The sequence below is a fragment of the Macrobrachium nipponense genome, chromosome 43 (genome assembly GCF_015104395.2).
Source record: "Macrobrachium nipponense isolate FS-2020 chromosome 43, ASM1510439v2, whole genome shotgun sequence".
NCBI classification, from domain to species: Eukaryota; Metazoa; Arthropoda; class Malacostraca; order Decapoda; family Palaemonidae; genus Macrobrachium; species Macrobrachium nipponense.
Window position 1 is genome coordinate 39,949,919 of NC_061104.1, and position 20,089 is coordinate 39,970,007.

Sequence of the window (20,089 nt, forward strand, 5' to 3'; positions counted from 1 at the left end):
TTCCTTCGCCTTCAAGGGAGGAACAATGCGGATGTGTTCCCGAAAGTGGTGTTGTTTTGGGCAGTGTTAGTGGTGTGCGATCTGCAGGAGATGCTTTGTCCTCTGCCTCGAATCTTGGGCATGTTAAACCACCCCCCCTTCCCCCGTTCATGCACATCGCGAGCGTGTTGCAACCTCCCCAGCCTGTGCATGTGATGTTAGTGCTCCTTCTTCTTGAGCATGGAGTTGGCTGCAGCAGGAGTGTTTGCCTTCCTCTCTCACTAGTGCTTCCAAGAATTCGACTCTCAGGGATTCTCCTTCGATCTTGAGTGTTTGAGTTTCCCCCCCATCTCACGTACTTACATCCGCCGCGCCCGTGACCATGCATGGACATATGAAGTCATCTGTTGAAGTAAGTGATGTTCTTAGTGTTATAGTGGGTTTGTCTTGCCCCAACTAACCAGACAGGTTAGTTGGGGTTTCGGGCTGTTTGGCTGCAAACCCTTCCGTTAATTTTGGTGGGGGAGGTGCCTTAGAGGAGCCTACACATCCTTCTTGTCTTCGGTCTCCATTGCCGGAGCAGTAGGAGGGAGACATGCAAGAGTTTTTGTCTTCCTTTTCTGAAGAGAAAAAGGAAGACAGAAACCGTCTGCAACATGGAGGTCGCTGTAGATTCCAATGCTGAGGCATCTTGCAGAGACAAGGACGGAGCCACCGACCTCACCTGTTCCAATGTCAATCCCGGCTTCAGGCGAATGACGTCTGGGTTAAGATATCGTGACAACAAAAAAGCAGAGCTCTTAGCATAGTACTTCCTGTGTCTCGTGAGAGGCGGGGGTAGTAGTTTGGTAGAGCCCATAGAGCAAAGCGAACCGTCCTGGTCCAAAACAGAGGTGTTAACCTTCTGCAAGACCGATAGAACGTGCCCCAACAAAGGAAGCTGAAGAGATGATTTGGGGTCCTGAGTAGCTCCCACCAAGGCCTCCAAGCAAGGAGTGTAACACGACCGAGCCTGAGTCCTACTTTCCAAATTGTTACACTCCTTGCTTAGAAGCCTTGGTGGGAGCTACTCAGGACCCCAAATCATCTCTTCAGCTTCCTTTGTTGGGGCACGTTCTATCGGTCTTGCAGAAGGTTAACGCCTCTGTTTTGGACCAGGACGGTTCGCTTTGCTCTATGGGCTCTACCAAACTACTACCCCCGCCTCTCACAAGACACAGGAAGTACTATGGTAAGAGCTCTGCTTTTTTGTTGTCACGCCATCTTAACCCAGACGTCATTCGCCTAGCCGGGATTGACTTTGGAACAGGTGAGGTCGGTGGCTCCGTCCTTGTCTACGCGAGATGCCTCGGCATTGGCATCTACAGCGGCCTCCATGTTGGAGACGGTTTCTTGGCTGGACCTCTGGTCTGTGATTATTGCCAAGATAGCTTCCGACAGGTCCCTGGAAGGGTTGGTGAGTGCCTTCCTGCTTGCCAGTCTGTTGCAGTCTGGGGGCAAAGCGTTTTCGTATTTGGCTCACCTCAGTGTTAATGTATGGGCTAATCTTCTTCTGATTAGAAGGGACGGGACTTTGTCTAGGATGGAGAGATTGCTCGACACCGAGTCCTTGCTGGCATTGGGGAACAGAGATCTGTTGGAGTCCCAATTTTTGTTTCCTCGGACAGAGCTTGAGAATGCAATAGACCGGCGCCAGGCTGACACCAAAGACAGACTGGTGCACCAGGCCATGTTAAGTCGGAGTCTCGTCCACAGAGACGTCCGGCTCCTCCTCCTTCCCCTGTCCAGCAGCAGTCAAGGAGATCATCGCCTGGTAGGCCATCAAGGACCTAGAGTTGCAGGGCCTTCACGTTCGACACAGCCTAAGTCAGAAGATCAACACCCCTTTCGCTCTCGTTCCTTTAAGCCAAGAAGGGCCCCAAGGGGCAGAGGTAAAGGGGACTGTCGGTAGGTTAGGCGCCTCTCTCTCTCCTGCACCACGGGTGGGGGGGTGCCTGGCTGACATTGGGCCAAGTGGCTGAGTTATGGGGCAGAGAAGTGGGTGGTAGATGTCCTTCAGGTGGGATACCTACTGCCATTCGACTTCTCTCTTCCTCTGTCAGACAAGCTGCAGATCAGGAAGGCATATCCTCCAGATTCTCTGAAGTTTTTGGCTCTTCAGGAGGAAGTGCAGAAAATACTGGCCAAGGATGCGATAGATGAAGCAGTGCGTCCTTCCCTGGGGTTTTACGGTCACATCTTGGTGCCCAAGGTGTCGGGAGGATGGAGGCCTGTGATCGACTTGTCCACCTTGAATCACTTCATCAGGAAGACACGGTTCAAGATGGAGACCTCGTGCTCGGTGTTGGCAGCTATGAGGGAAGGTGACTTCATGCTGTTGATAGACTCAAGGGACGCATACTTTCAAATCCCTGTTCATCCCACGTCCAGGAAGTTCCTTCGCTTCTCTCTTGTGGACAAGGTCTTTGAGTTCAAATTCTTGTGCTTCGGGCTGACGACAGCCCCTCAAGTGTTCACAAGGGTCTTCTCTCTCATGTCAAGTTGGGCCCATGCTCAGGGGATCCGTTTGCTGAGGTACCTCGACGATTGGTTAGTCTTGGCAGTTTCCAGGGAGAAGCTGCTGCAGGACAGGGATCGTCTTCTTCGGTTCTGTCTGGAACTGGGCATATTAGTCAACCAGGAAAAGTCGAACCTTGTACCCACTCAAAGGATTCTCTACCTTGGCATGGTCATCGATAAAACAGTGGCAAAAGTTTTCCTGTCAGATTAGAGATTGGAGAAGTTGCGGGCGGTACCGCGCAACTTCCTGTCAGAGTCACTTCAGTCAGCTCATCTGTGGCAGGTTCTTCTGGGAGTGTTGTCTTCCCTGGAGAAGCTGGTCCCTCATGGCCGTCTTCATCTTCGGTCTCTGCAATGGGGACTGGGAGAATTCTGGTCTCCAGCGGGGACTCTCCCCGGTCAATGGTTCCTCTGTCTCTGGAAGTGAGAGAAGACCTTCTTTGGTGGTTGGACGACCAGAATCTCTGTTGAAGGGTGTCCCTCTGCGTTCTCTTCCACCGGACTTCCTTCTGTTCTCGGATGCCTCCCTTGCAGGTTGGGGCGTTCATTTAGGGGGCCTCATCGCGTCAGGCGTTTGGAGTTTGGAGGGCAAGTAGCAACATATCAACGTCTTGGAGTTGAAGGCGGCTTATCTGGGCCTGAAGGAGTTTCAGGGGAAGGTAGGGTCATTCTGTCATTGTCATTCTCATGGAGTTGAAGGCGGCTTATATTGGTCTGAAGGAGTTTCGGGGGAAGGTAGGGTCATTCTGTCATTCTCATGTCGGACAACACCATAGTGGTAGCCTATGTGAACAAACAGGGAGGCCTGGTTTCACGTCAACTTCATGCCTTGACCATCGAGCTTCACCAGTGGGTGGTCAGCAATTCGGTAGACCTCTCAGTCAGGTATATCCCAGGGAAACGGACCGTGGTTGCAGACAAACTCAGTCGCCGATATCAGATCCTAGGCACGGAGTGGTGGCAGACAAGCTTTTCCAGATTTGGGGGAGACCCATGCTGGACCTTTTTGCAACACATTTCAACAGGAAGCTGGAGATGTTCTGTTCAGTGGTTCCAGATCCTTTAGCATTGGCAGAGGATGCATTTCAACATCCCTGGGACAACATGGAGGTGTATGCCTTCCCTCTGTTTTGTTTGATTCGTCAGGTTCAGAACAGGCTAATGAGTTCACAGGGTCTCAGGATGACTTTGGTAGCCCCTCTGTGGCCTCAGGCGTAATGGTTTCCAGATCTGCTGTTGTCAGAGGTTCCGAGGGAGATTCCCCCTTGGCAACATCTCCTGTGTTAGCCCCATACGGAAAGGTTCCACTAGTCAGTAGAATCTCTGCCTCTTCACGGTTGGAGGCTATCAAGAGTCTCCTCCGAGCAAGAGGCTTTTCTCAGAGAACAGCTGGGCACATGTCCAGCAGTCTTAGAAAGTTGACCTCCACAGTTTACCAAGGCAAATGGGAGATCTACTGTGATTAGTGTCGTAAAAGGGGTTTTTCTCCACTCGCAACCTCTATTCAGCGAATAGCAGACTTTTTAACCTTCCTCAAAGACGAATAACGTTTGTCAGTTTCTGTCATTAGAGGCTACATGGCGGCCCTGAGTTTGGTGTTATGCTTTAGACTCGGAGGTATTGACATCTCCTCTTCCTGGGAATTTTCCTTGCTAGTTAAGGGGTTTGAGCAGTCGAGTTCTCCTAGAGAGCTCAAGCCTCCAATGTGGGATGTTTCCTTGGCTCTTAAGAGCTTCACTAAGAGTCCATATGAGCCCTTGTGTCACTCATCTGACAGGAACCTGATGCTCAAGACAGTTTTCCTTCTGGCTTTGGCATCTTCCAAGACAGGTTCACTGACTGACGACGATGTGTGCATGATGACAGGTTCATTGACTGACAATGTGGGTGGTGATGCTCAAGAGCTTTTGTTGTGCCCTGTCTGGGCTCTGCGTTGCTATCTTAAAAGGACTCTGCACCTTAGACCGGGCTGCCACAGACTTTTTGTTAGCACAGGCTGTACAAAGAAAGAGGTATCTAAGAATACTATCTCTTTTTGGATACGGGAAGCCATCAGACAGGCATACTTGACTCTTGATGATTCTACCACCACGTCTGTGCAGGCTAGAGCACATGACGTTAGAGGTATTGGTCCCTCTGGCTTTCAAAAAGAACTTGGCTGTACATAGAGTGCTGAGTGGTGGTACTTGGTTACGCCAGTCCACGTTCACCTTCTTCGATATTAAGGATGTTGCCCACAGATCTGCGGACATGTTTTCCCTGGGTCCTGTGGCGGCTGCCCAACAAATTGTGTAACTCATGGTTGCCCTTAACAGGGCACCTTTGTATCTTACCTAAGATGATTTTGTGGATGAGAGAATGAGTGAGTAGGCTGGTCTCCTTTCTCTTGTACCTTTCCTTCTTCCTTCGGGCAGTTTAAGGGGACCGTCCGCTATGGCGGATGACATGTCAACTTGAAAAAATAAAAATTAGAGATATTATTTGTATCTATGCGGAAACATGACGTGCATGCTTTCCAGAAGTTTCAGCCAATTATTTGTACAAATAATGAAGATATAGCGGTTTTTAAATGATGACGTCATCGTAATTGCGTTGTCTGTATGACTGAGTTTGACAGGATCGTTTTTGCGTGTTTATTTTTGCATATATACAGCGATTTTTTCATATTTTTTTTTGAAATTCTCATACATCTGGTAGCAATGAAAGGTAGTGTGAGTGAGAGGCGAGCTCAGAGCGGTTATTTATAGGCGAGACTCAGAGAATGACTCGGTTACGCCACAGACGTCAAAGTAGTTGCACGCACTTACTCACTTGCGTTTGGTTACTAGCTATTTACGTTGTTTTTATAACTTCTTAGTGAACTTATAGCAATGCCGAAGTTACCTAAGATAAAGAAGGCTACTCAGCAACTAAGGCTAGCAAAATTAGCGAAGGCCAGGAGTGTGCTGAAAGAAAAACACGAAAATTCATTGTTATCGGCTCCCTCATTCTCATGTCACGCCGTCAACATCATTGTCTTGTGTCACGCTTAGGGTATTAATACCACTTTTAGGGGTAGGACCAGGATTCTTGATGTAGAAATCAACAATAAAAGTACAAATAAAGTAATTATAATAATGTTGTTTTAACGTTTTATAAGAAAAAAGCAAAAATTTACATAGCAAATCTTTGGGAGCTCATAACTCAAAAACATACTTATTCCCATGTTGGTAGCTATTACTCAGTTATTTATTATCCAATTTTAGAGAGAAAGATATCATTGGAAAGAGGAATAAAAATCCCATAATTCATCATTGGAAAGAGGAATAAAAATCCCATAATTCCTTGTGAGCCAATTTTTTCTTTATTTCTTTTTTTTACGATTTTTTTGAGTGTAGACAAAAAAAAAAATTCATTAAAAAAAATCAAAAATCAAAATTCTGTTTACACAGGATTATTCCGTATATAAAGTAGTTTTTATGGTATGATTTTCAATACAACTGATGTCATATTAGCGGAGAAATCGCTACCTAAATTTTTTTTTTTTAATTATAATTTTTGCTAATAAAACTAATAGTTTTTGCTCAAATGACTTGAAATTTTTGTATGATGAAGGTATTATATATATCTAAAACATATATGGAAATTATGTATTTTGTATAATAAAAAAAAAATAAAAATACACAACATAGCGGACGGTCCCCTTAAGGAATAGACACGTCATTCGCTGGACTGGTCTGATACAGGTGAGTAAGGTAGTCATACTGATAGTGTGGTCGTGCAATATACAAATATCTTACCCGCTATTTGGTAGCATATGCTCCACTCCTTGGCAAGGAGGGGTTGGGAGTAATACAAACCCTGGTGTCTTGGTTTGTTATTGGATAGTCAAAGTTTCTCATTGATTCCCTATACAATGGTTATCCCATATATCATTGTACGTCACTCAGGGTCTGAGTGGTTAGATATCAATTTATTTAGCTTCTCAACGGGCTTCAGTCCCTCTCCAAAAACCATTCCTTTTGAGAGTTGGACTGGTGGGTAGGACCCCAGCCAGTCTAGGATGTCTTATACCTCCCTCCAAGTATGAGTCTTATCCTATTGTTAAGACTGAAGGTTTGTTCGCTTATGAACAGATGACAAATTTTCTAAGACAATTTGTATTTTTCATAGGTACAAACCTGAGGTCTTAACATTATGCTGCCTGCCTCTAGCTGCCCCTCTATGTGTTACGACATCCTGAGTTGGGAAAGACTGATGCGTGATCATAGGTCAATGGTCTTCGACCATCCTTCACCCGATCCACGCATGCGTTGCCGGATATCACAAGATTCCTTGCTTTCATCTGTTTTTTAACCGGATCCAGCTAGGCGCTAGAAATTATCCTATTGTTAAGGCCTCAGGTTTGTAGCTATGATAAATACAAAATGTATTAGAAAATTTGTCATTTTGAATAGTTTAAACACCAAAGACCCCTCTGGAATACTTACAGCTGTTTATTTTAATATAGTTCAAGCACCAAATATGCCTTAAACTATCATCTTAAGACAGTCACAAAAATATGTAAGTATGCACAATAATTGCTTATAAAAAAATCTGTGGATAGGCAAATTTTCCACCAATAATGTGAATATATGTTCCAAAGAAAAGTCCGCAAATGCTGAACCACAAATAAACAGGTGTCAACTGTACTGTATTTCTTAACCTAATATATGTTGGATGGTCATAATATAGATGGTGCAGCACATACAACAATTGAGCTATTGACTCCATGGTTACCATAGAGCATAAGGAATTGCAGTGGGCTCCCGTATTTGCGTTCTCCGGATTCGGAACTCATGGATTCGCGGATTTCTCTCTCTAGACCATATTTACTCATTATTTGTGGGAAATTCGCACATCTGCGGTACACGTACAGTTGGCCCCCCGTATTCGCGTTCTCCGGATTCGCGGACTCACGGATTCGCTGATTTCTCTCTGGATCATATCTACCCATTATTTGAGAGGGATTCGCCTATTCGCGAGTTTTCTGACAATGAATAATCACTAATTACTGTATTTTGATGTTATTTTCCTGATACAAAAATGATTTACTAATTTTCAAATATTAATATTGATCAATACTGCATTAGTATTAGTAAGTTTAATGAGATTAAATGATATCACATAATAACAATAATAATTCTCTCTCTTACAATGATGTATGTTAAGTAAATAATTTGCTAATTTTCAAATATTAACATTAATGTCTTTAAAGAGCAATCAATTCATTAAAGAAAATACTGCAGTGAATTAGTAAGATCTTAGTTTATAAATTTAAAAAATTATGTAAGAATGAAGGAAATCCCAGTCTTCTCTCTCTAACTCCAGGTATTAAAGCTTTTATATAAATCAAGTAGATGTGACAGGAGGGGAAGGAGTCTCTCTCTCTCTCTCTCTCTCTCTCTCTCTCTCTCTCTCTCTCTCTCTCTCTCTCTCTCTCTCTCTCTCTTTACTGAGATGAGAGATTTTTATGGTACATGTATGTATAATATATTTATTAATATTTTCAAATAATAATAATAACTGTAATTACAAAAATCATATGTGAAAGCATTTTACAGAAATACTACGATAGTCTCTCTCTCTCTCTCTCTCTCTCTCTCTCTCTCTCTCTCTCTCTCTCTCTCTCTCTCTCTCTTACAGAGATGTATGTTTTTTGTATGATAAATAAATGATTTACTAATTTTCAAATATCAATATTAATGTGAATTGCAATAATAACCATTCATTAAAGAAAATAGTAAAGTGAATTAGCAAGATTTTAATTTATAAATAAAAAATATGTAAGAATGAAAGAAAATCCTCTCTACCCACCCCCCATCTTGTCTTTGAACTCCAGGTAGCCAAGCTGAGATGGCTGGGGTCCAACAGCTGTCAAAATATATCAAGTAATGTGACAGGAGGGGGTGAAAGTTGCCAACTAGGTTGTGTTGTCCACTCTAGATCATGCAATCTCTCTCTCTCTCTCTCTCTCTCTCTCTCTCTCTCTCTCTCTCTCTCTCTCTCTCTCTCTCTCTTAATGAGATAAGAGAATTTATATGGTACACGTGTATGTATATGTTTATTAATATTTTTGCATAATAATAATAACTAATTTCAAAATTCATATGATAGTACATTTAAAGAAATACAATAACGTATCCATTTCACTTTTAAGTAAGGTTAACTCTCTCTCTCTCTCTCTCTCTCTCTCTCTCTCTCTCTCTCTCTCTCTCTCTCTCACACTTGTATATTTATTTGTTTTGTAGTATAAATAAATTATTTACCTTATAAATAATTTTCAAATATTAATAAGATTAATAAAAAATGGCTATTCCCAATCTTTTAATCCACTTGGAGGAAGGAGGGCGGTGGAGTGAATGACAGTTTGATATATGAATTGGGAGGGGAAAGAGTCGGGAGTCTAGGCGTTATTCTCTCTCTCTCTCTCTCTCCATTATTATTCTCTCTGTCTCAGAAATAATTCATAATTTCACTCTTGATGGTCAGTATTATGATGTTGCCATTCAATGCTCTCTCTCTCTCTCTCTCTCTCTCTCTCTCTCTCTCTCTCTCTCTCTCTCTCGCCTCTCTCTCTCTCTCCTCTCTCATCTCTCTCTCTATCCATTATTATTTATTAATTTTGCTCTCGATCAGAAATAATGCTGTAGGTCTATATTTTTAATGGTAAAATGTTTAAGATAACCTTAAAAAGGGATTTTGACGTAGGAAAAATCTATTTCTGGGCGAGGAAATACGTCTCTTTAGCACTATTTCTAGTAAAATATTGCTATAAAAACTAGTTATAAAAATTATTAGTGGTTTTTTTTTACTTTACTTACCAAAATAGGCAGTTTTCAGCATTTTTATAGGGGTTCCAATTACTATTCACAAATTCTAAACATTCATAGGGGGTTTTGGTACGCATCCCCCGCGAATACTGGGGACCACTGTAAATGTCCCCTGAGGAATGAAACCTCCTGTGGTGGTTCTGCTACCACAAGAAGTACATCTCCCTCGAGGAGATAAAGAGAACATAATTGTAAGGTATTCCCTGAAGACCATTCTCTGAGCAATATTTTAAATTTTAATAAAACCTTCTTGTTCAAGAGTAGGGTGGCATATATGTGGAACAAGACTGGAATTGTCGAGTGGACAGTACTGCTGCAGTAATGTTGTAAAACTGCATTTGGATTGGCTGTCTTCAGTTTTCAAATAAGTGTGATATAGAGTGAAAAGTATATTTTACCCCAAATTTCAAAAGTAATTTTTGTTTTGAAACTTTATGCCATACTTTACTTATAGGTATTTTAAACTTGGGTATACGGTATTAGTCTTACAATAATGTCATAGATAGGTTTAGCTTGCAAAAAAAATCTGTAGAAAAATTATATGATTTTGGAAGTATAGCAGAACATCCTGTGAACCTTTCAGAAATGTGCTACATTAGTATATATATTGTATGTATGTATGTACTGTACTTTCAGGCATAAAATATTTTTAATATTTTTTTGTGAAATGCCCAGGTACAGAAGAGGGTAAAGCAGCCATGAAGAGAATCAGAGTTGAGTGCGGGGTCTGCAAGGCCACACGGTTTTATTCCATACATAGAGGAATTACTAGAATTGCTGGAGTAGTTGCCTGTGAAGCATGCAGGCAGTTCTACCAGCGTTTCAAAAAACAGCCATGGGTGGTTGATTGTACCAAAGGGGGAAAGTAAGTGCTCTCTTGTAGTATCCTTGCATTAGTACTGATTGTTTCATAGTGAAATATTCTTAGAAAATCAAATTAAATAGGAAAACCTACCATTAGTGAAGATTTATTTTGATTATGTATTGTATATTATATATTGCTTATTTTTTAACTTGTATTTTTAATTATGTGAATTCCTGTTTAGGTGCTATGAACTTGATGAGACTCCAAAAAATAAATGTAAAGCTTGTTGGGTAGCTCACATTATTTGCCGTTGTCCCGTGCCAGTCAGTTTGTATAACAACTTGATTGGTTATCTTCCAACGGAGCTGAAGGTTTGTAAAATGTATTTGTACTGTATGTATATGTTTGCTAATTTTTTTTATATATATATTTGTTCTTGAATTTTATTGTGATACATGAGAGTTATTACTTTTAGGGCACAATTTTTCATGGATACAACATTCATTGAATAGAATGGCTTTTTCACTGTTAACCAGCTTTTTTAAAATTTCTTCATATTTTCTCATTATTTTCTTCACTTCATTGTTCAGGTTACTAATGGACACATAATGGGGTTCTTCCATTTACGCCAGTGATACGTATAGGTTGACGAAACGGCTGATCGCGTGTAAAAATACTGGCGTAAATGGAAGAACCCCATTATGTGTCCATTAGTAACCTGAACAATGAAGTGAAGAAAATAATTAGAAAATATGAGGCAATTTCAAAAAGGCTGGTTAACAGTGAAAAAGCCATTCTATTCAATGAATGTTGTATCCATGAAAGTTATTATAGCACTGATGATTTTATTCAAGGCAAAGATGGCAGCCAGACCTCCAACGTCTGACGAGGTTCCTGAAGAAAAGAGAGGAGGTTTAGGGCTTGAAGTTTATAAGGATGAGAGCTGGGTGGATGTTACAGACAAAAGTGAGCTTGCCTCACTGGTTCAGTCCGACGATGCTGTTGATTCTGACGAAGTAAATGAGCCAGAGATGGATGTAGACTATGAGGCAGAGGAAGAAGCAATAGAGGACCCAGTAAGTAGACTGCTTTGATGCAATTATTGGAAACGGTTTTGTTCTGATATCAGGAGTTTAGAAATGCTCTGTGATGTGCATAGTGAGTACAGTGGATCGCATTCTCCAGATTCGTGGACTCACGCATTCGTGGATTTCTCTCTGGAAAATTTCTCTTCATTAATTGCAGAAAATTTGCCTATTTGTCGCATTATTTTATGAAAAATATCCACAATTTTTTTTTTTTTTTTCCATAAAATACACTGATAAAACTATTAAAAAACCAGGTATAAAAATTTTTAGTGGGTTTTTCTTGAGTTTTAACTTACAAAATGGGAGGTTTAAAGCATTTTTATAGGGGTTCTGTTCACGGGTTCTAACTATTTGCAGGGGACCACTATAGTTTTTTTTCTTAGTGGCAATGGTTATGTCATGTATTTGTAGTACAGCAGCTTGAAATCCACTGAATTATGGCTTTTTGAAACTATGTTGACTCTTCAATCCTAGTTTTGGAAAGAGATGAATGCATTGTTACAAGTGTCATAGCATTACATACTGTATTACAGTATAATGCTTACTTTTTGCAGTGAGAAGTCATTCTTTTGTTTTAACAGTTGGTAATTTCAAACCAAGACAGCTGTAAGAACATATTTTTACTGAGAGTCGTATGATTCTTTGCAGGGTGTACCTGATAGTGAAAATGAGAAAATCGGTGGAACTGGCTCAGTGCGGGAAGGTGTAGGAAGGCGAGGGAAGAAAACACGTTCCAATCAGATGTTGATCCTGATGAAAGGGTAAGTAATTTGCATTATACAGTTATAATTGATTTTAATACAATAATGATGTTTTACCCCGTAATTAGAGCTTGGCTATCAGACTTACAAAAGTTTAGAAATGAACAGATGTACATGAATTCAAAAGATTAGAAATGAACAGAAACTTCTGTCATTTTCTAACTTAAGGTAACTTTTTAATAAAAATGTCGAAAAATTAATTTGACTAACTTCAGTTTTTACGTCTGCAAGGTAGATTTTGTGTACAGTATATGTGGGAGCTACAGTGCCATTTACTATATATACTGAATGTGAAGTGGTTTGTTCCAAAAGATGTTGGTGATTTGTCTATTTATTCACTGCTTCATGAATGGAGGAAGCATTGTGGTGACTTTACTTCATCTTCATAGTCATTTAACATTTTGATTTTGAATTTTCCCATTATGGAATTAGATGAACTGAGATCTCACTATCTTCCGTCTTGTACACTTTATGGCTCTTATTGCTAAGTGGTTAAGGTCTTCATAAATGTCCTATCTTCCATTGTTTTCTCAGCATTTCCATGAATACGTATTCGCCTTGCTGCTTCCTTTCTTTCTTTAAATCTTCAGCTGAAAACCCATATGGACAGAGTCAAAAGACTATAAAACCCAAGAAGGCTCCAAGGGAAAATCATTCTGCAATGAGAGAATTTACAGGGAAAAGTGATAGATAAATAAATATAAGGGAATAGAAAAGAAAATTGATACACTCTAATTCAGGTAACATCAGCAGACAGCAGGATGAATTTCCTCCTTTTGTAAACATTTGGTGATCAGAAAGTTCCCCAGCTGCACTAGATAAAGTATTCCACATTGAATTCGTAACAAAGATAAAATTCACAGCAAGCTGAGTAGTATTAAACCTGATAATAGAAAATTATCTACTGTTTGCAGCAGCAGCCGGCTTAGTAGTGTTGTGAGCCAAAACAGCTAGCGGCGCTGAATGTCTTCTGTGGCCCCAGTGCCTGGGCTTTTGCCCAAAAACTCATACATCCATCCATCCATGTAAAACAGCTAGGTCAGGTAAAGTCAAGTGCGGAGGAAGTTTGTTGTTATGGTATATTTGATGCAACAAACATAATGAACTCACTTTATGTCTATGCCATAAATTAATATTAGGAGTTGGTAAAATTAACTTGACTGATGGCATAAATGTCCATGAATTTGATTTGAGAATCAACACCCAAAGACCAAGAAGGAGAACAGTATTCCAGAGAAGGAAGAAGAAATTGTTTAAACACTTGGATATAATAGTCTTGTCATAAAAAATTGGATATAATAGTTTTGTCACAAAACGTTACAAGCTTTCTGAGAAACACAGGAGGCAGTATGAAATATATGCTTCTGACAAGTCAGTTGCTTAACCCTTAAACGCCGAGCCGGTATTTCCGAAAGTGTCTCCCGTGTGACGGCAGCGTTTGCGAGCGTTGGGCTCCTTTTTTTGTCATTGCCTAAGTTTAGTATGCAACCATCAGAAATGGAAAAAAATATTATCATATATAAATATTGGAATACATGACAGCGTGAAAAAAATTTCTTATATAATTTTATACAAATCACGCTGTGAGCAAAACTGTTAAAGCTAATGAGTTAATTAATTATTTTTTCGTTGTATTGTACACTATATTGCGATGATTTTGGTATTTAAAAAATTGTAAAACGATCAAAGCAACACAGAAAATATTATCACAATATGATGCATGAACTCATAACGCGCGGACGTAAAAAAAAGTTGTTTAAAAAAATTCACCATAAATCGAAATATTGTGCTAGAGACTTCCCGTTTGTTGCAAAATGAATGTAATTGATTAAATATTACTAGACTGTAAGTGTTGTAGCTTACAATTGCAGTTTTCAACCATTTCGGTTGAGTTAAAGTTGACCAAAGGTCGAATTTTTTCTATTTATTGGTATTTATATGACAATATTTCAAAACTAATAAAAGCTACAACCATGGGTTGTTTATTGAAGCATTCTACATGAAATTGCACACATTTTCATGTATAAAACTTTATGTAACAGCTAATATAAAACTGTGCAAACATTACGACAATCGGACAAAAAAATTTCTGATTTTTTCGGAAGAGTTACCGCGCGGACGTAAGGAAAAAGTGTTTTTCAAAAATTCACCATAAATCGAAATATTATGCTAGAGACTTCCAATTTGTTGCAAAATGAAGGTAAATGATTGAATATTATTAGAATGTAAGATTTTTAGCTTACAATTGCGTTTTTCGACATTTCGGTCGAGTCAAAGTTGACCGAAGGTTGATATTTTGGCACATCGTTATTTATATGAAAATATTTCAAAACTGATAAAAGCTACAACCATGGGTTGTATGTTGTTTTATTCTACATGAAATTGCACACATTTTCATATTAAAAACTTTATGTAACGGCTAATGTAAAACGGTGCAAACATTATGACAATCGGACGAAAAAATTTATGATTTTTTTCGGCAGTTACCCCACGGACGCCGGAAAAAGTTTTTTTTCAAAACTTCACCATAAATCAAAATATTGTGCTAGAGACTTCCAATTTGTTGCAAAAAGAAGTTAAATGATTAAATATTACTAGAATGTAAGAGTTTTAGCTTACAATTGTGGTTTTTGACCATTTCAGTTGAGTCAAATTTGACCGAAGGTCGAATTTTTCCTAATTATCGGTATTTATATGAAAATATTTCAAGACTGATAAAAGCTACAACCATGGGTTGTTTTTTGTTGTATTCTACATGAAATTGCGCACATTTTCATATATAAAACTTTATGTAACGGCTAATATAAAGCAATGCTAACATTACGACAATCGGACGAAAAAATGTCTGATTTTTTCGGAAGTTACCACACGGACGTAAGGTAAAAGTTTTTTTTTTAAAACTCGCCATAAATCAAAATATTGTGCTAGAGACTTCAAATTTATTGCAAAATGAAGATAAATGATTGAATATTATTAGAATGTAAGAGTTTTTTTGCTTACAATTGCGTTTTTCGACATTTCGGTCGAGTCAAAGTTGACCGAAGGTTGATATTTTGGCACATCGTTATTTATATGAAAATATTTCAAAACTGATAAAAGCTACAACCATGGGTTGTTTATTGTTGTATTCTATATGAAATTGTGCACATTTCCATATATAAAACTTTGTCATGGCTAATATAAAACGGTGCAAACATTACGACAATCGGACGAACAAATTTCTGATTTTTTCGGAAGAGTTACCTCGCGGACGTAAGGAAAGTTTTTTTCATAAATTCACCATAAATCGAAATATTGTGCTAGAGACTTCCAATTTGTTGTAAAATGAAGGTAAATGATTGAATATTACTAGAATATAAGAGTTTTAGCTTACGGCGCACCCTTTATGGGGGATTTTGACAAGGAATACTCTAAATGGCAGGAGACCTGTGAATAGTGGCTTTCACACGCCCTGAACTTTATACATGACTCCCTTGGGGTGCTCGCGCGAGAGTAGTAACCTCTGCACACCAATGCTAACTTTTTCTCTGGTATATTTAGAAAGTATTTATATCAGAAAAGAGGTTAGAAGGAACTTTTCACCGGGCGACACGGGTCTCTCCCCAGAAATAGATTTTTCCTTCGTCAAAATCCCTTTTTTCGACCAGTTTGGTAGAGTCAAAGTTGACCGAAGGTTGAAATTTTGGCACTTATTGTTATTTATATGAAAATATTTCAAAACTGATAAAAGCTACAACCATGGGTTGTTTTTTGTTGTATTCTACATGATATTGCGCACATTTTCATATATAAAACTCTATGTAACGGCTAATATAAAATGGTGCAAAAATTATATCAAAGTGACAAAATAATTTCTGAGATGTGTTGCTGATGCTTTTTAGTGCGAGAAGAAAGAAATTTGTGCTTGCGCGCCTGGGTAATGCTTGTAAACAAAACAACAGCTTGATCCGTGAACTCCCAGCATCCCTCAAGGTGCGTGATTCAAAAGTTTTTGCCAAGTAGGCCCATAACTATTTTTCCGCAAATTTTTTTAAAAACTTTTTTGCGTCGACGTTTCATACGTCAATTAAGCACCCAACAGACAATTTTCGTCAAAATGTTTAATACAGCTAATAGGCGTTTAAGGGTTAATCAAATTTGTGCCTAAAATCGCAAGAGTCACTGACACTTACAACTGTACCATTTATATGTAAAAATCACGAAACAAAATAACTAACAAAAACAAAACTAACTGCTCCTCGCCCCTTCCCATCACATGCTCAAACCATCTTTGCCATTTTGTTGGCTCCTAGTCTTCTTTTCCTACTGTTGGCCACCATATCTCTCAACAACTTCACAATCATTTTGCCGTACTCCAGCCATGAATTTTATCATTTCTGGGCTCAGCCGTGTCGCTCCATGAAATACGTTCCTTTAGCACTATTTCTAAGGTAAAATATTGCTATAATACCAGAGAACTGCTAAATTGGACATGTCAGAATATTCTGACTCGCTCACCTTTATTAAAAGGTGTCGGTATGGATCTGGGGCGAGTGAAATACACTACCACAGCAACCTCTCCAATTAGCCTTTTCCACATCAAAACCCTTTAGAAAAGGGGAGCCGTGCTGCGGCTCGCTTCCTGCTACCGCGTAGGTAGCATCAGTGACGTCATTCCTTTAGATAGCCTTTCGTGAGCTGCACGCATTTTTTGCGCTCTCATATTTTCTGCTTTTTTGCTTGTGTTTTTGCGTTATGGATCGTCAATCTCCTTCTGCATCAAAGTTAAGTATTGGTTTTATGTTCAACACTATTTAGGGAGTGCTTTTGACCTTCGTGGTCCTTTTTATTTAGGATATTTCGAGGCATCGCCTTACGCAGTAGCGGCTGTGAGCCGCCATTTTGGCATACCCCTTTGTGTCGTATCGGTTTCATGTGGTCTTCCATACCTAGTGAACCGAGTACTTTATCAGTACGAAGTGTTTTCATTTGCAGTGCAGTATTGTCGATCTTGTGTATTGAAAATCCCTTTTTTAGTCGTGCATATTCAAAATCATTTGTGTAAAGTAGTGCAGACCTTATAGGATCGTTATGAATTGTGTTATTTTTTTAAGTGTTAGTTTAATTTACCAGTACTCAGTCAGTCAATATCTTTTTAATTCATCCAAATTCCTCTCTCTCTCTCTCTCTCTCTCTCTCATACATTGTCTGTTTTATTGTCAAATGCTTCCATTAGATAACAGAATTGCTTTACTTCTAAGCCCTTCTCCCATGACTTGGTTCTCTTTCATTCGTTCCTATACATTCCAGACATTGAAAGTCTCATTTAGATTATAAAATTATCATCTCTCATGACACCATCTCCTACATTGGCAAAACTATACGTACTTGCTATACCGAGTTCATCCCGCACCTCTTGTACTGCTTCCCCATGGCTACTTTTCTTATTACATACTTCATGCATTTGTTCTGTTTTGACATTACAATGTTTTTTACTTGGAAGAAGACATTTTATTCGAACTGAGGGTGTAGTACAGTAATTTACAAGGTCCATGTGATTATGAATTTAGAGGAGTCTTTGTTATGCAACGCTCATTACTCATAATTAGCCTTTTTTCGTGTATGGATCCCAGTTACATCAACTTGAAGAGCTGAAACAAAAATGGTTCCACCATTGATGCCCAGCCTGCAGTCCACTCTCTGCCATGGGCCGTTTTGCTAATTCTGCTGCATAGCTTTGGAGTAGTAAGACATATGCAGTGTTTCCTGAGCTGTGTTTTTTCCTTTGTATTCTTTCTAGTGTTTTTTTTTTTATTTTACATATCTTATAAGAATACCTAGTGAGTAGGTAGATCTTGAGCAATCGGTTTTGTTTTTCTTGAGTTAATTGTCCAGCACGATTTTGTATATTTTAAGAAGGAATTCATGGTGTAGAAATATATATATGTATATCTGAAATTGAATGAGTGAATAAATATTTTAGACTGAATGAAAATATCAAAATACCAGTTACGATAGACTATTAATGATATTACAGTGGTACCTCAGGATACGAAATTAATCCATTCCAAGGTTGCCTTCGTAACCTGAGTTTTTCGTATCTTGAACTGTATTTTACATGTAAATTGCCTAATTCTTTCCAAGCCCTACAAAAACACCCCAGTAAATTTTATAATAAAACTAAATTGACCAATAAATTATGAAATACAACAGTTTGGACCATTCAATACCTAACTTAAACTACATATACTCCTAATATGTACTACATACCTGCAAATAAAGTGTATTAGTGTACATGGTATACAAGAAATAGCACTGTACGTACGTATGTAGTAAAATGTGGAACCTTACCTTTCGAGTGAGGCGATCTCCGAAAGTGGCGACAGAGGAGGAGGACGAATGGCAGAAAACTTGAACACATAACTTTACAAAACACATTAAAAAATGTCAGAAAACATTAACACTAAACTTTACGAAACACTTTAACAAACGGCGCAAAACGTTAACACTTAACTTTACAAAAAATAAAATATTTTTTTACTTTTTCTTTTTTTGACTTTTACATTTTTTTTTACTATTTTATACATTACTTTTTTTTTACAAAATTTTAATTTCTTCACCACTGAATGGATGCCAGTCCGTTTATGGAATTTATAAAACCACCCCCGAGAAGCCTTGAAGTCTGGGGTTGCCGTCGATGTCCCTTCTCCTCCGTCGTCTTCAGCCTGGGCAATCAAATCGCCAAAAATAGCGCTGGCCTTCTGGTAGATTGCCGTCTCGGTTATCGTATCGCCAGAGATTTCTTTGTCCTCAATCCATAGAAGAAGCAGCCTCTCCATCTCATCATGCACGTGGCTCCTCTTGTTGGACAAAATAGTCCCGCCCTTGGAAGGTGTAGCTGCTTTGATGGCTTCCTTCTGCTTAAGGATGTTGCCTATCGTCGACGGATTTTGGCCGTATTCCTTAGCGATCACACTCAACCGCATGCCAGCTTCATACTTTTTGATAATCTCCATTTTTGTTTGCATAAAAAGCATCCTCTTCTTTCCGTGAACTTCAGCAACTTTCTTGGGACCCATGACTATACTGTACGTAAGTAAGTTATGTAGTATACTAATTAAGTTCTCACACAGCACGATAAATTAGTACAACGAAATCTCTAACACTAATTTACGTTAACAAACGAAATCGTTTATGTGAACGAACAAATTCTGCGTGCGTACGATAATGCTGGTGCAAAGCAGTGGCCAAAGATGAACGCCTTTACGTAGTAGAGCACGATGGGAGAGATGCTGACCAATAGGAGAGCAGGATCATATGGCGGTGACTACCATCAGGAACCAATGGGAGAGTGGGAGGATGGTGGCGAGTCTTATCAGTTGGCGGCGCATGAGTTTTAAAATTGTTCTCGGCGGTCCGGGCGAATCTCAGGACTTTAAAGCAACAACCTTTTGTAACCTGAATTATTTTCATATGTAGAGCCAAAAAAATCTTCGTTTTTGCTTTTGTAACTTGAATTTTTCGTAAGTAGGGACTTTCGTATGTTGAGGTACCACTGTACGTATATGGGATTGCTGTTCACTAGAATCTAAGCGAGTTCCTCCAGGGTACAATATTGTGTTGGCTATTTATCAGACTGTTACTCTGCAGATGTTTTATACTTACTGGGAGGGGCAGACCCCCCAAACTGTCCATTAAGTTGAGGTGTCATTTGTAAGTAGAACTGAGTAGTTTTTCATCTGTGGAATGTCTTGGAATTATCATCTATACTAGTAGTAGTTCAATAATTGTCAAGTAATGAAAGCCAAATTAAAAAATACTCCTGAGTAGCATTAGTCTTGAAATGGACAGACAAATTCACAGTATGGTTGGGTACTTATATTTAAAAATTAATCTCTACAGTGAGCTTTCTGAGGAGATTTACTTTTGAAAATATGTACCCAATTATAACTGTGGATTTGTTTCTCAAGTGAGGCCAAAGCATATCACTTTCATCCAGGCATAATAACATTGTTAAAAGTAATAGAATAGCATTGTTAAAAGTAATAGGGCTATATGTTTAAAACA

General features: G+C 39.1%; 1 protein-coding gene across 1 annotated transcript in view; it reads left to right on the top strand.

The window, feature by feature from the left end:
• Nucleotides 1–20,089, top strand: part of LOC135213896 (uncharacterized) — a 141,453-nt gene that overhangs the window by 102,350 nt on the left and 19,014 nt on the right. Inside the window, exons 5-8 of the mRNA XM_064247992.1 lie at nt 10,065–10,254; nt 10,436–10,565; nt 11,049–11,270; nt 11,931–12,043. Coding sequence (XP_064104062.1) covers nt 10,065–10,254; nt 10,436–10,565; nt 11,049–11,270; nt 11,931–12,043 — 655 coding nt within the window. The remainder of the gene's footprint in view (nt 1–10,064; nt 10,255–10,435; nt 10,566–11,048; nt 11,271–11,930; nt 12,044–20,089) is intronic.